Source organism: Microcaecilia unicolor, chromosome 8, assembly GCF_901765095.1.
Source record: "Microcaecilia unicolor chromosome 8, aMicUni1.1, whole genome shotgun sequence".
NCBI classification, from domain to species: Eukaryota; Metazoa; Chordata; class Amphibia; order Gymnophiona; family Siphonopidae; genus Microcaecilia; species Microcaecilia unicolor.
In genome coordinates, this window is record NC_044038.1 from 47,935,798 (window position 1) to 47,951,793 (window position 15,996).

Here is a 15,996-nt window from a genome sequence, read left to right on the forward strand (position 1 = left end):
TTTGGGTGAGTGCGGAGCACTACTCTGTTGTGATGAAATTTAGTATATGGAGCATGAGCTACTAGGGCTTGAAGCTCACTGACCCTACGAGCTGAAGTAACTGCCACCAAGAAAATGACCTTCCAGGTCAAGTACTTCAGATGGCAGGTATTCAGTGGCTCAAAGGAGGTTTCATCAGCTGGGTGAGGACGACGTTGAGATCCCATGACACAGTAGGAGGCTTGATAGGGGGCTTTGACAAAAGCAAGCCTCTCATGAATCGAACGACTAAAGGCTCTCCAGAGATGGCTTTACCTTCCACACGATAATGGTAAGCACTAATCGCACTAAGGTGATTCCTTACTGAGTTGGTCTTGAGGCCAGACTCTGATAAGTGCAGAAGGTATTCAAGCAGGTTCTGTGCAGGGCAAGAACGAGGTTCTAGGGCCTTGCTCTCACACCAAACGACAAACCTCCTCCACTTGAAAAAGTAACTCTTTTTAGTGGAATCCTTCCTAGAGGCAAGCAAGACCCGGGAGACACCCTCAGACAGACCCAACGCAGCGAAGTCTACGCCCTCAACATCCAGGCCGTGAGAGCCAGGGATTGAAGGTTGGGGTGCAGCAACGCTCCGTCGTTCTGCGAAATGAGAGTCGGAAAACACTCCAATCTCCACGGTTCTTCGGAGGACAACTCCAGAAGAAGAGGGAACCAGATCTGACGGGGCCAAAAGGGCGCTATCAGAATCATGGTGCCGCGGTCTTGCTTGAGCTTCAGTAAGGTCTTCCCCACCAAAGGTATGGGAGGATAAGCATACAGGAGGCCGGTCCCCCAATGAAGGAGAAAGGCATCTGACGCTAGCCTGCCGTGTGTCTGAAGTCTGGAACAGAACAGAGGCAGCTTGTGGTTGGTCTGAGAGGCGAAAAGATCCACCGAGGGGGTGCCCCACTCTCGGAAGATCTTGCGTACCACTCTGGAATGGAGCGACCACTCGTGCGGTTGCATGACTCTGCTCAGTCTGTCGGCCAGACTGTTGTTTACGCCTGCCAGGTACGTGGCTTGGAGAAGCATGCCGAACCGACACGCCCAACGCCACATACCGACGGCTTCCTGACACAGGGGGCGAGATCCGGTGCCCCCCTGCTTGTTGACGTAATACATTGCAACCTGATTGTCTGTCCGAATTTGGATAATTTGGCAGGACAGCCGATCTCTGAAAGCCTTCAGTGCGTTCCAGATCGCTCGGAGCTCCAGGAGGTTGATCTGCAGATCCTTTTCCTGGAGGGACCACAGACCCTGGGTGTGAAGCCCATCGACATGGGCTCCCCACCCCAGGCGAGATGCATCCGTCGTCAGCACTTTCGTGGGCTGCGGAATTTGGAATGGACGTCCCAGGGTCAAATTGGTCCGTATGGTCCACCAGAGCAGTGAAGTGCGGCAACTGGTGGAGAGGCGGATGACATCCTCTAGATTCCCGGTGGCTTGGAACCACTGGGAAGCTAGGGTCCATTGAGCAGATCTCATGTGAAGACGAGCCATGGGAGTCACATGAACTGTGGAGGCCATATGACCCAGAAGTCTCAACATCTGCCGAGCTGTGATCTGCTGAGACGCTCTGGTCTGCGAAGCCAGGGCCAGGAGATTGGTGGCCCTCGCTTCGGGAAGGTAGGCCTGAGCCGTCTGGGTATTCAGCAGAGCTCCTATGAATTCCAGAGACTGGGTTGGCTGGAGATGGGACTTTGGGTAATTTATCACAAACCCCAGCAGCTCCAGAAGCTGAATAGTGCACTGCATGGACCGGAGGGCTCCTGCCTCCGAGGTGTTCTTGACCAGCCAATCGTCGAGATATGGGAACACGTGCACTCCCAGCTTGCGTAGGTAGGCCGCTACCACCACGAGGCACTTTGTAAACACTCGTGGGGCAGAGGCGAGCCCAAAGGGCAGCACACAATACTGAAAGTGCCGTGCGCCCAGGCGGAATCTGAGATACTGTCTGTGAGCTGGCAGTATCGGGATGTGAGTGTATGCGTCCTTTAAATCCAGGGAACATAGCCAATCGTTTTTCTGAATCATTGGCAGAAGGGTGCCCAAGGAAAGCATCCTGAACTTTTCTTTGACCAGGAATTTGTTCAGGCCTCTCAGGTCTAGGATGGGACGCATCCCCCCTGTTTTCTTTTCCACAAGGAAGTACCTGGAATAGAATCCCTGCCCTTCCTGCCCGGGTGGTACGGGCTCGACCGCATTGGCGCTGAGAAGGGCGGAGAGTTCCTCTGCAAGTACCTGCTTGTGATGGGAGCTGAAAGACTGAGCTCCCGGAGGACAATTTGGAGGCAGGGAGGTCAAATTCAGGGCGTATCCGCACCGCACTATTTGGAGAACCCACTGGTCGGAGGTTATGAGAGGCCACCTTTGGTGAAAGAATTTTAACCTCCCTCCGACCGGCAGGTCGTCCGGTACGGACACTTGTAGGGCGGCTATGTTCCCGTGGATCCAGTCAAAAGCCCGTCCCCGGCTTTTGCTGTGGAGGCGCAGGGGGCTGCTTAGGCGCACGCTGTTGACGGGAACGAGCGCGCTGGGGCTGTCCCTGTGCCTGACGAGGCCTTCGGGCCGGCTGGTTGTACCTACGCTTCGCAAAAGAATAGGGTGCAGCCTGCCGAGCCCGGGAAAAACGCCCGCCCGCGGGGGCGGGTGCTGAAGGCGCCCGGTGGGAGAGCTTGTCGAGAGCGGTTTCCCGCTGATGCAGTTGGTCAACCATCTGCTCGACCTTCTCGCCAAAAATATTATCCCCCCGGCAAGGGACGTCAGCCAGTCTCTGCTGGGTGCGGTTGTCCAGGTCAGAGGCACGCAGCCATGAGAGCCTGCGCATCACTATACCTTGGGCCGCAGCACGAGATGCCACGTCACAGGTGTCAAAAATCCCCCTGGACAGGAACTTTCTGCACGCCTTCAGCTGCCTGACCACCTCCTGATATGGCCTGGACTGCTCCGGCGGGAGCTTATCGACCAGGTCCGCCAGCTGTTGCACATTGGTCCGCATGTGGATGCTCATATAGAGCAGGTAAGATTGGATGCGGGTCACGAGCATGGAGGATTGGTAGGCCTTCCTCCCAAATGAGTCCAGAGTGCGAGACTCCCGCCCCGGGGGCGCCGAGGCGGTATCCCTCGAACTCCGTGCCCTCTTGAGAGCAGAATCCACGACCGCTGAGTCATGGGGCAACTGGGGCCGCATGAGCTCTGGGTCAGAGTGGATCCTGTACTGGGACTCTGCTTTCTTGGGAATGGTGGGGTTAGTTAGTGGTCGCACCCAGTTCCGAAGCAGCGTCTCCTTCAGGACATTGTGCAGCGGTACCGTGGAGGACTCTCTAGGTGGTGATGGATAGTCGAGGACCTCGAGCATCTCGGCCCTCGGCTCTTCCACAGAGACCACGGGAAAGGGAATGCTTATAGACATATCCCGCACAAAGGAGGCAAAGGAGAGACTCTCAGGAGGTGAGAGCTTCCTCTCCGGTGACGGCGTGGGGTCCGAGGGAAGGCCCGTAGACTCCTCTGAGGAGAAATATCTCGGGTCTTCCTCTTCCCCCCACGAGTCCTCATCCTCGGTATCGGACATTAGCTCATGTAGCTGAGTCCGGTACCGGGCCCGGCTCGACGTCGAGGCACCGAGGCCTCGGTGTCGTCGAGCGGTGGACTCCCGCGCCGGCGGGGACGGAGCTCCCTCCATCGACGTCGACGGGGACTCCACCTGCGTGGCGGTCGAGACCGGCACCGCAAGCGGCGGCGGTGTCGACAGCCCCGGCGCCGGGCTAGAGCTCGCCGGCGCCACAGTCATCGGCGTCGGGGGTGCCGGCACAGCCTGGCGCATCAGCCCTTCCAGGATCCCCGGAAGAATGGCTCTGAGGCACTCGTCCAGGCCCGCTGCCGGGAAAGGCGGTGGGGCCGGTAAGGGTGTCGGTGCCAGAAGCTGCTGGGGGCCAGGAGACGGCACCGAGGTGCCGGAACCCCGACGCGTCGGTACCTCCACCACCGACGGAGATCTCTCCTCTCTGCGATGACGCTTCGGCGTCGACTCCCCTTCAGGGTGCACCGAGGGCTCCCGGTGACGGCGCTTCTTGTCTTTTTTCCGGTGCACGTCACCGGCGCCAGAGGGCATGGAGGAGGAGGAGGTCGATCCCCCTCGGTCTCGAGGTACCGGGTCCGACAGGGTTCGGTCCCGTGGCTCACGAGCTGAGGGAGTGACCGGGGCCGACAGCCCACGCGGCCTCTCAACCCCACTCTCACCGGCGGACCGGCGGGCCGACGGGACCTGTTCTCCTGGGGTCGCTGCCATCGGTGCCGATGTCTCGGGCATCGATACCGGTACCGAAGATCCGGCCTTCGATACCGATGCCGTCGAGGTCGACGTCGAGGGGCCGGCGCAAGTTCCAAAAAGACGGTCCCGCAGAACTTGCCTCGCAACCTGAGTCCGTTTCCGGAGACCGAGACACAGCGCGCACGACTTGAGATTGTGCTCCGGCCCGAGGCACTGGAGGCACCAAGCGTGGGTGTCGGTCTGCGAGATCGGCCGGCCGCAGCGACCACACTTTTTAAATCCACTCGGGACCTTCGAGGACATCGACGGAAATATCGCGTCGGCGAAGTCAAAGTCGGCAATGGTGGCTAAAATCACACCACGAAAAAACTAGCCGACCGAGCGGCCACTAGGCCGCAACGAGGCGTCCCCGCTAGAAGCGAGGGAAAAGGGGAGCGCGTGCTCCACACGCGCAGTCTTTTTTTTTTTTTTTTTTGTAAAAGAAAAGATAATAAAAGGAAATTAAATTAAATTAACGAAGCGCGATCCGCGTATACGCGATCGCAAGAATCCGGCGGCTGAAGTAGAGAGAGCGGCAAAGCACGACTCTCTCCAGGCGCGGAAAAAAAGGAACTGGCGGGAGCGGTCGCGCACGGGCGGGAAGGCGGCCGCGCATGCGCGGTGGGCGTGGCCTGCGTGCCGACCGTCCCGCGAAGCTTCTTCCGGTTGGTGGGGGCTGCCGCGGACGTCAACCCAGTCGTGAGAACAAGCAGCCTGCTTGTCCTCGGAGAATGTACTAGAACATGGGGAAATTTTTTTTTCCACAAAGGTGGTGGATGTTTGGATACCCTCCTGGTTGAGGTGGTATGGACAGAAATGGTGATGGAATTCAAAAAGGTGTGGGAAACAAAAAGGATCCCTATTTAGCAAGAGGACAGAATCAAAATATAGAGTACTTCCACTCAAAGCAAAACAAATGATGAACAGAAAAGCACAGAAGGGAGTAATCTGCACAGAGTGACAGTTACAAACCTCTAACCATGCGAGACATGATTATGGCCATGCTCCACCCACTTGGACACCCCCGCCTATAGTTATGCACTGTGCCACTTATGTGCACCCTTATAGAATAATGCTTCGGTTTGTGTAAGTGGCCCTTTTTATTGCATTTACATTCAGAAGGCACAAATAACTACAGGCATGCAATTATAGAATTACATTATATATGCCACAACCTCCATAAATGCCAGGCACAGCCTCTCATTTTTCTACTTCAACATGGCATTTTCTGTATTCGCTGTTTCGTAATTAGCATGCACCAACAGTTAACACAGAGGGATACAGTCACCATATGTTGGCACTGACTCACTTTGGCCCTCCATTTCCTGTGGTAATTCTGCAGAGATGGAGCATTCCATTAAACTGCTAACACATCTTGGAAAATAGGCACTTAGCTTTTGTGGATGAAGGTCAAAGGGGCCCTTTGTAGACTTGCTATTCACATGAAAACAAAAAAAAAGAAAATCTTCAAAAAGGTATGTATATTACTGAAAAGACATTTTTATCCAGAGGTGTTGCAGTTCTCATAGGGGAAACTATGAGCAATCTTTCCCTTTGAAAATTTTCCTTAAAAAAAAGCCCATTTTGGATTTGGATTCAGCTCACACCGTTTCACTGGTACATTCAAGTACAGAAAGTATTTCCATATACTAGAGGGCTTACAATTTAAGGGCCCTGTTTACTAAGGCGCGTTAGCATTTTTAACGCACCTACAATTAGTGCACGCGCTGTGTAGGTGCCTATAAGGATATTGTAGGCGTGTAAACTGTTAAAGCATGTACATGGTTAACGCACGATAAAAATGCTAACGCACCTATAATGCAGCTTAGAAAACAGGGCCCTAAGGGTTAGATTTACTGAAAGTGCACTATAATATGATAGCACCTAACTTGCATTAATGCACATTAGTTCCTGCAAGTCCCATTTATGCAATAGGACCTTTTTTTACTACTAATATGAGTTAGAGTACACACTAACTAGTAACCTAAACTAAGTTTTTACCTGAAACAATGGCAAGGGTTTCACAAAGTGCATTAGGGAGATCTGAGCTCTGGCTTCCTTAGTTCTTAGTCTGCTGCTACTCTGCTCTAATTTCTAGTGGAAAAAGTACCTACAGCAAAAGGGGTACATTCTCAAAAATATTTAATGTTACTCTGTGAGCACAATTTCTTTCCCTCAACTTGCCCCCGCCCCCATCAAGATCATCAACAGTTGATCCCGACGTGTGCATTTAAATCATTATTTACTTGGCTGAATTTCTTGAAGATCCCTCTCAGAACACTGTCTGATCCTATGTTATTTGTATTAGGAAGAGTCTGTGTTAGGAATATTTTGGTAATACTATATTATAAATGATTTCTATTCCACCTATAAACACTATGGATTCAAGGTGGATTTACAACTAAAGACCCCTAACAAAAAAGGGGGAACTACTAAAAAGTATAATTAGATACATTTATAAAACTTTTAATTATAATCATATTGCGAGAATAAGAAAAAGTTTTCAGAGCCTTTTAAAATAAAATACAACAAAGGCTGTTTAATCTGTGTGGGTAGTTGGTTCCATATTCTTACTCCCTGAAATGAAAGACTGCTCAAATTGTTTTTTAAATTCAAAATATTTTTAATTGAAGGAAAAGAATCTTCCAATTATGTCGAACTCTAGAAGTATTCCAATTTTTAGAAATAATAATCATGCATGTTAAGCTCTCTGTAATCATACCATGTAGAGTCTTGAAGACCAGACAAGGCATTTTAAACTCAATAGGTGAGTTAACAGGTAACCAATGGAGCTTATTCAACAAAGGGGTTACACTCTCAAAACTCTCAGTCCAAAGATCAATCTAGCAGCCATGTTCTGTAATAACTAATTTTCTTTGTAATATAACCAAAATTGACCTATACAAAGAGTTATAGTAATCCAGCTGTGGTAGTAATTGAACTACGATTCTAAAACTGTCTGAACTCAAATTTGACCTGATTGATCTTAGTTGTCATAACTTGAAAAGAATATGTTAATAATTTAATCTGTGACTCAAAATGTTAATTCTGAATCCAAAATGACTCCTAGCACTTGCCACTCTCTATTTTCAAAACTTCACCAATTGTTACAATAAGATGTCTCTGGAATTTTATCAATTTTGAAAACAAAGTGAGACAAAACAGTGGGTTTTTAAGGCGGTAAAACTGTATTTCTTGAAGTCTATTTCATTAGTTTGATCAGCCAGTGGTGCATGTTTATGATAAAGTTATTACAGACAAATGACTGTTCCCTCTTTAGTTAACAAAGATAAGAGGTAACATGCAGTGATGTGGCCAACTATTTTTAAAACTTGTGTTCTTGGCTCTGATTGGCCTAGGAGCTCAAAATTCAGCTAGGAATTACTGGCTTTTTCTCCAGTATTAGCCAGGAAGTAAAGAGAGAAGGATCTCATTGCTGAGGCCGTGTGAACAGTTATATTTAGATAGTAACCAAATATTTAGTTAGCAATATAATTGATCCATATTTCAGTTTCCTGTTATTGTTTTGCTGATTGCACCTTTTCTGTTCATTGTTCTAATTTTTCATAAACATTTTTAGTTCATTGCCTCTGCTTGTCCGGACCAACTAAGAATCCTGATGGTTTGCGTATTGGGTCTGTGAGTGCTTTCTAGGAAATATGGGACCACTGGGACTGTGGCCCCAGTAACCTAGAAATCACTGGGAATAATTTGAGAGTGAGACTCACCCAGAGGCAGTTGGGACCCCAGTCAGTGCGAGGAGGGTGCCACTGTAGAGGACAAGCGGCAGGTGCAGGTGGATCTGAGCTGTGCTGGGGACTAACCCTCTAAGTGGCAGCAGGGTAACTCCAGGCGGGTGGTTAAGCGTTTTGTTACAGGCAAGACCAGATAGCTGATCATAGATAATGGGGGGAGGTTCAATGATCCTAAATATTGAAAATCCAGGAGAGGGGCAATGGGAGGCCACAGTAGCCCCCTTCTAAGCAGCACATGAATATGGGCCTTAAAAAGTAGGTGGCAAGTTTCTCTTGGACCTGGGTAATTTGTGCTCTACACAATTGCCTATGAGGCATATTTTCAAAGCACTTAGCCTTCCAAAGTTCCATAGGTTTCTATGGAACTCTGGAAGGCTAAGTGTTTTGAAAATATGCCTCTATGTTACTTATGCCTAAATCCAGGCCTTGGAAATGCCTATATTCTGAGAAGATGGGAAACTGATTATGTACCATAGTTTTCTGGCTATAAATTGTAAGTTGACCAAGAAATCAATTTTTAAAGCAGATGAGGACTCAGGCCACTGGCTTAGGACTACTTCAGATAGATTCAAGGGCTATTTGTAGAGGGACTACTTGACAATACTAATAATAATATAACCAAATTTCATATATTTGTTAGAAGGAGGAAATTAAGAAAAACTATTGTACTAGCATTTAACTTTAAAAAATAGATGATGATATAAGGAAATTAGTTAGAAAAAAAATACTAAAAAGAGTAGTTACAAAACGATTAACAGTTTGCATGAGGCATGGATACTGTATAACCTATGATGTTGAAAGCCAAGAATTGAAAAAAGATCAAAAGAAGGCCAAATGATTTCCACAATGGCCAAACAGTGATATCAATCAGGCACTTAAACCCAAAAGGACATCTTGCAAAAAACCGAAAGCTGATCCAAACAGAAATAGGAAAGAACGTAAGCACTGGTAAGCTATATATAAAAGCAGGCAAAAATTAAATGGCAAAGAAAATTGTCAGAAATAAAAACTAATAAAATCTTTTTTTCAAGTATATTTGAAGTAAGAAGCCTGTGAGGGTTGAATTTAATAGGGGGTTAATTTTTTTAAGTGACTTAATCTATTAGATTGTAAGCTCTTTGAGCAGGGACTGTCTTTCTTCTATGTTTGTGCAGCGCTGCGTATGCCTTGTAGCGCTATAGAAATGCTAAATAGTAGTAGTAGTAGTAGTAGTAGTAGTAGTACTTAGAAATTGACCTAGCATATCTACATACAAGAATATGCAAGGACAACACAACGCTTGCTTTTATACAATACACACTTAGGCATTCCCCAAGGTACATTCTGGGTGGAGCAGCAACTAACAGGTTTATTTTATATAATACATAGAGCCACAAAATACAATGAGAAATCTGTGCGAGGATCACAGGAGATACAAGTGTCTATGTTATAAAGACACATAAAGGTATGAGCTGGCACAGCTAGGCCAGAGTACTTTCAGGGGAATAAACCTATTAATCTACACACAGGGATTGCAGGGATCCCTCCACAACTTTTCATTAAGCTCCCCTAGAAACTAAAGTATAACAGAGTTGGAAACTGAAGCTTAGTTCTAATCTGAACCAAGAAATCTTTCCAAACCTTAAATGCTTACCTAGATGAGGCAGACATTCTTCAGTACAGTCTTCATTTGTCAAACCTTCTCTTCTTATACTCAGTGTACTACTTCTTCTTCCACTTATTGGGTGGTCAAGACTGTGAAATTCTTGGTTAATGAGGCTGTCAAATTCATCGGCACAAACTTTCTTGCACAAATGTGATGAGCTGGCAACTTCGACAGCTTTCTTTACAGATTTCTCTATTTCACTTTTATTATCCTCATCAATTGGCATTTGCCAGTTGCTGGTAGTGATGCCCGACTGAAGTTGAACTCCCAGCTCTAAGGATTGTTCCGTATCAAGCCATAGAGGCTTCTCTTTACTGCGACTCTGGCTTTTCTCTTTGATGTCAGAAGAGGACTGTAACCAAGATGGCGTCTTGCTATTGGGTTCTGTGATTTTTCTACCAATTAATTTTTCAAGCTGTTCTTTCATGCTTAGTTCATTTTCAAAATCAGAACTCTCCGCAACTGCTGATGATGAGTCTTCCTGAAAACCTACACTGGTACAAGATGTGGATGCTACAGTAAGTTCTTGGTTAGACAAGTTGTCATTCTTCACAGAAGTAATAGAGCTCTCCACGTCATCTGGTTGATTTTTGGACATAATAGTAATCCCATACTGTATATTTAAACTATCGCATATGTTAGGATTCTCAAAACTAGAATCCGTGGAAGTCTTCACATCACTGGCCTCTTCGTAGTCTGTACTTTTCATAACAGATAAACTTAAGGTGTCCTCCAGCAGATTAACTGTGTTGCTGTAATCAAATACCTGGTTCCCACAACCCTTCTCTAATATGCCATCAAATACCAGAGTTTCATCAATATAAATTTTCACTTTCTTTGCACCAATGTCAAGATCCTGAAAAAAAAAATACATGTGTGTTTGTTCTGCTTATGTACAACATTTCACAACAGACAGACATCTGCAGGACTATTCAGGCCCATATCCTATTTTGTCTTTTCTTACCAATTGTTTTATTATTTTATATAGACTGATCTACTAAATTTGACAATTAGTTGTATTTATTCTCATAACAATCATTACAATTTTATATCAGGGGTTCTCAACCCAATCCACGGGACCCAACAAGAGAGTGATAGAAGCACATGGCATGGATTGGCAGACTGGATAGGCCATATAGAGGGGCATAATCGAAGGGGACGCCAAAGGTTTGCTGAGGACGTCCTCGCAAAATGTCCCGGTGGAGGGGTGGGGAAACCCGCATTATCAAAACAAGATGGACGTCCATCTTTCGTTTCGATAATACGGTCGGGGACGCCCAAATCTTGAAATTTAGGTCGACCTCAGAGATGGTTGTCCCTAGACTTGGTCGTTTCTGATTTTCGGCGATAATGGAAACTAAGGACGCCCATCTCAGAAAAGACCAAATGCAAGCCCTTTGGTCGTGGGAGGAGCCAGCATTCGTAGTGCACTAGTCCCCCTCACACAACCCGGGCACCCTAGGGGGCACTGCAGTGGACTTCAGAAATTGCTCCCAGGTACATAGTTCCCTTATCTTGTGTGCTGAGCTCCCCACAAAAACAACAAAACCCACTACCCACCACAGTACACCACTACCATAGCCCTAAGGGAAAGGAAAATGGAAATGGGACTTGATATACCGCCTTTCTGAGGTTTTCGCAATTACATTCAAAGCAGTTTACATATATTCAGGTACTTATTTTCTACCAGGAGCAGTGAAGGGTTAAGTGACTTGCCCAGAGTCACAAGGAGCTGCAGTGGGAATTGAACTCAGTTCCCCAGGATCAAAGTCCACTGCACTAACCACATGTGGGTACAGTGGGTTTCTGGTGGGTTTTGGAGGGCTCACATTTACCACCACAAGAGTAACAGGTAGGGGGAATGGGCCTGGGTACGCCTGCCTGAAGTGCACTGCACCCACTAAAACTGCTCCAGGGACCTGCATACTGCTGTCATGGAGCTGAGTACAACATTTGAGGCTGGCACAAAAAAAATTTTTTAAGATGTTTTTTTTGAGGGTGGGAGGGGGTTAGTGACCACTGAGGGAGTAAGGGGAGGTGATCTTCGATTCTCTCCGGTGGTCATCTGGTCAGTTCGGGCACCTTTTTGTGGCTTGGTCGTAAGAAAAAGAGGACCAGGTAAAGTCGTCCAAGTGCTCGTCAGGGACGCCCTTTTTTTCCATTATGGGTTGAGGACGCCCATGTGTTAGGCACGCCCAAGTCCCGCCTTCGCTACGTCTCCAACACGCCCCCAAGAACTTTGGTCATCCCAGTGACGGAGTGCAGTTGGGGACGCCCAAAATCAGCTTTTGATTATGCTGATTTGGGCGACCCTGTGAGAAGGACGCCCATCTTTCGATTTATGTTGAAAGATGGGCGTCCTTCTCTTTCGAAAATAAGTCTGATGGTCTAGCTGTCTACATTTTTCTATGAAACAATTTGGGTGCAGACATATAATGTTTTAAGACATGCTGATCACTGGGATACATGAATTATGCAATATAACTGGGAAACAAAATATATTGGAATTATGAATTGTTCTTCTCAAAGATTACTTCATTAGTAAATGACAATCAAACAAATTTGGGAAAGTTATGAAGGATTTTGTAATCACACCAAATTTTTTTTTTTTTTTTTTTAACAGTAATCCTAAAAACATTAAACATGCAATTCAACAAGACCTAGAAGTGGACAGTGTCCTTTTATTCCATCATACTATTTTATAGAGACCATGCTTTTATATCCTTTTTTGGGGCTTGATCCAGACTGCATTGCTAACATGTAGCCCCCACTGTTCATCAACACTAGCCAAGTTGGCCATTCTGAGAAAATATCATCAAGGTATGCATGCATTGACAGTTGGCATTGGCCCCTTTACAACTACATTTAAATTTTATGTACAAACACAAAACAAATCCAGGAAGGAAGAAAAGAATTAGGAGATTATTCTTAAAAATATTACTCTACTATATAATATGCTACCAAATTCACTTTAAAACACTTCAGTTTGTAGCAGGAGCTAACAAGTTTCATATTGGTCCAGCTCAATCTTTCCTAATCACCATGCCATTCTATCTTACTCAGACACAGCCAATACCTGGCCTGCATGAATTAAATAACCTACCTTACGAATTTCATCAGATAAGCTGACACAATTAAGAATATGACACTGCATTCATTAAAAGAAAATGAGGAGGCGTAAGTGTCTGTATTGTTATGTGCTTATCTAAGAAAACAAATGACAGCATGACAAAAAGGATAAGCTTATTCTAAAATGTTAATCCATGGATAAATCCTGTGTTGCTCTAGGCAGTTTTATTTCCAATGAGATGACAAAAACAAAAGAGCCTAGATGTAAATAATATAAAAAAAAGCATCTCTAGGAAAAATTAAGTGACATGCCTTTGTCCTCCTACAATTTATTACAAAAGATATAAAACACGTAGGGGCCAATTCAGCAAATCCACATAAGAACTGAAAAATGTGTACACTGTAAACATATGTAAACCCAGGTGATGCCCCTATAGGTAGAAACTCACAGTGGCTTTACCTTGTGGCTAGATTTGAAGCCCAAGATTACCCTCGTTGAGGACTGTCACTGTAATGACTAAAGTAAGTTGAGAAGAGGCAAAAAATAGGGGAAAATATATGCTGCTTATTCCAGCTCCGGTTAAAAGTAAGCTGGAAGCCTAAAAGATGCTGTGAAAACCACTGGGTCAAAAGAAGAAGAAATAAATGCTGAAATAGTACAGGAATACTTGGACCATGCAAATAAGGAACAGCAAAACTCCTACTTTTGTAATGTGGCTGTCATTATGACCTTCGAGGTGGTCCTCAGAGAAGTGGCCAGCTTGAACAGGAGCATGTGGAACTGAAAACGTTGTCCCTGAATCACTATCTTAGATAGCATTGATTTCTTCTCAAATGGGAATATGGAAGTAGACCTCTGTCAAGTGAACAACATGGCAGTTCGTCAAGGCAAGTTTCTCACAATTACTAACCTCAGAGACTCCATATGGTACTATGGAATTTGCAGAGTCCCATTCACTTCCTTGAGAACTAAAATGGGCCAGAAGTTGCCTTCCTTTTTTGGGTACCACAAAAGTACAAAAAAAATGTTTGACCATTCCTACTTCTTCCAGAGGAACTGGACTGACTGCCTCAAGCTGCAACAGTCTTGCCAGACTTGTCTTGACTGCTGCAGCCTTGAGTGAAGAACAGCAAGATGAATCTATGAAGGTTCAGACAGAGGATGAGCAAACTAGGGCATAACCATAGTGGATTATTTTGAGAATCTACAGGTCTACGGTGATCTGGGCCCACCTCTAGTAAAACTGCTGCAAATATCTGCCTGCAGGTACAAATGGAGTGTAAGCCCCCAAAACATCATTGTGCACCTTTGGCGCCATCTGAACTGCTGACACTCTGAAAGAATTAATCCCGAGATAGAAATCTACTCCACTGATAGCCACTCACTCTTCCCAGACTACATGACCTGACTTTCCTGCATCACCCCCTAGCTGATCAAAAAGCAAAATAAAGCTCTCTGGGAGCTTGGCCACCTTAGGATTACCGAAATTCTTGACTAGTTTGTCTAGATCCTCTCCAAACATAAACTTTCTTTTAAAGAGCTATTTGCCAAGCTGACTCTTGAAGGCCATATCTGCAGCCACAAGAACAATCTATTGCCACCAACAGCACCGTACTCTTGGCCAACGTGCAAATAAGATTGTATAGCATATCTGTCAGCAAGTCTGTACCCATCTCCAGATGGCCCACTCTGAAAGGCACAGCAGTGTCTCCTTCCAGTACATCCACAGGCAATTGTTCAGACCACCAAAACTGGCCTGGGACATAGAGCCCCACAGATGGCTGCCTGCAAGGCCAGGGCCTCCACCTCAAAGCCTGCTTCAGGACAGTCTTCATATATGTGTCCTGCACATCCTTCAGGGTCACATCTCTTTCTATGGGAATGGTAATCTTTTTGGTAACTGCTGAGACAACCTTATCTACCCTTCAGGAGGCAAGACTTCCTTCTCAGTCACCGGGATTAGATACAACCCAGAGATAACTTAGCAGGGTTTAAAAAGAAGGTTTGGATAATTTCTTAAAAGAGAAGTCCATAAGCCATTGATTAGGGAAAATCCACTGCTTATTTCTAGGATAAGCACCATAAAATCTGTTTTACTATCCTGGGCCTACAGGAGTAGCACAAACTCCAGGCTGAAGGCCTGTGCTACCTCTTGGCCTCCTGCCATACTGCTTGCTGCAACCTCAGATCCCTCTTCTAGGGTCAGCACTGGAGACTCTTTATGAAATAGGTCCTCTCTTGCAGTACTTCAAGATGGTGATAGTGGTTCCTGCCAAAATCAGGTCTTTACCCAAAGCAGACTGCTCCCTCCTTGACGATCTACAGCACAAGTCACCAGAATATGGCCCTTTGCTGCAATTTACTCCAGCAGCAGGAGCTATGCTGTATACTCTTCTGAACACAGAATGGCACTGCCCTCCTACCAGAGATGAGCAATAGCTACCACACAATGTATAGTGCTGGTTTCCTGGTGCAGCCTCTTCCACCTGGCCAATCACTACTGATCTCATCGATCTAGCACGGACTCCAGGCAGATCACTCAACATCTCCACCATGGGACCAAAATACTCCTAGTTGCTGCAAGAACTGAAAAAACTGCCCAGCAATACTTCTTTTCTTGCTTTCCTTTTAATTTTGTTTCTTTCTTTTTGTTTTTGATTTAGAAATGCACTGATCTTGTCCCTTGGGCAGGCTCTCAAGGGCCTCTTCCCAGAAGAAGGAGGCTAGGTCAGAGGCACACATACCTACTTTCTTTTATAGAATACAAGCCGTTTCCTTATTGTTGTAATATTTTGTCTGTGTGTGTGAGAGAGAGAGAGAGACAGTGAGAGAGTGTATGACCATCTCCTCCTGGCTCTCTTCTCTCCAGGTCCTTTCCCTCCATGGGCACCATTTCTCCCCTTCCCAATCACAGTCTCCTCCTGTTTTCTCCTCTTTTCCCTTTACTTCCCCTCCATTGGCACCAGCTATCCCCTGCCCTCCATGATCACCATTTCTCCCTTCCACTCCATGACCACAGTCTCCCTTGTTTTTTTCATCCCCTATTCCCAGCATCTGTCCCTTTCAAACATCTCTCTCTCTGCTCTCCTTCTACCAGTAATTTTTCCTGCTCTCCTGAATCCCTTACCCCTCCCCGTGGTCCCCTTTATCCCTCTCTGTTAACTCCTGAACCTTCACTCCTCCCACCCCCCCCCCCCAA

The 15,996-nt window shown here is 46.3% G+C and overlaps 1 protein-coding gene across 5 annotated transcripts in view; it reads right to left on the reverse strand.

Annotated features, from left to right (window-relative positions):
• KIAA0556 (KIAA0556 ortholog) overlaps positions 1–15,996 on the reverse strand; it is a 133,509-nt gene that overhangs the window by 37,972 nt on the left and 79,541 nt on the right. For all 5 annotated transcript variants that reach the window (XM_030211802.1, XM_030211800.1, XM_030211801.1 and 2 more), the window contains one exon: positions 9,716–10,583. In XM_030211802.1, the coding sequence (XP_030067662.1) occupies positions 9,716–10,583 (868 nt within the window). The remainder of the gene's footprint in view (positions 1–9,715; positions 10,584–15,996) is intronic.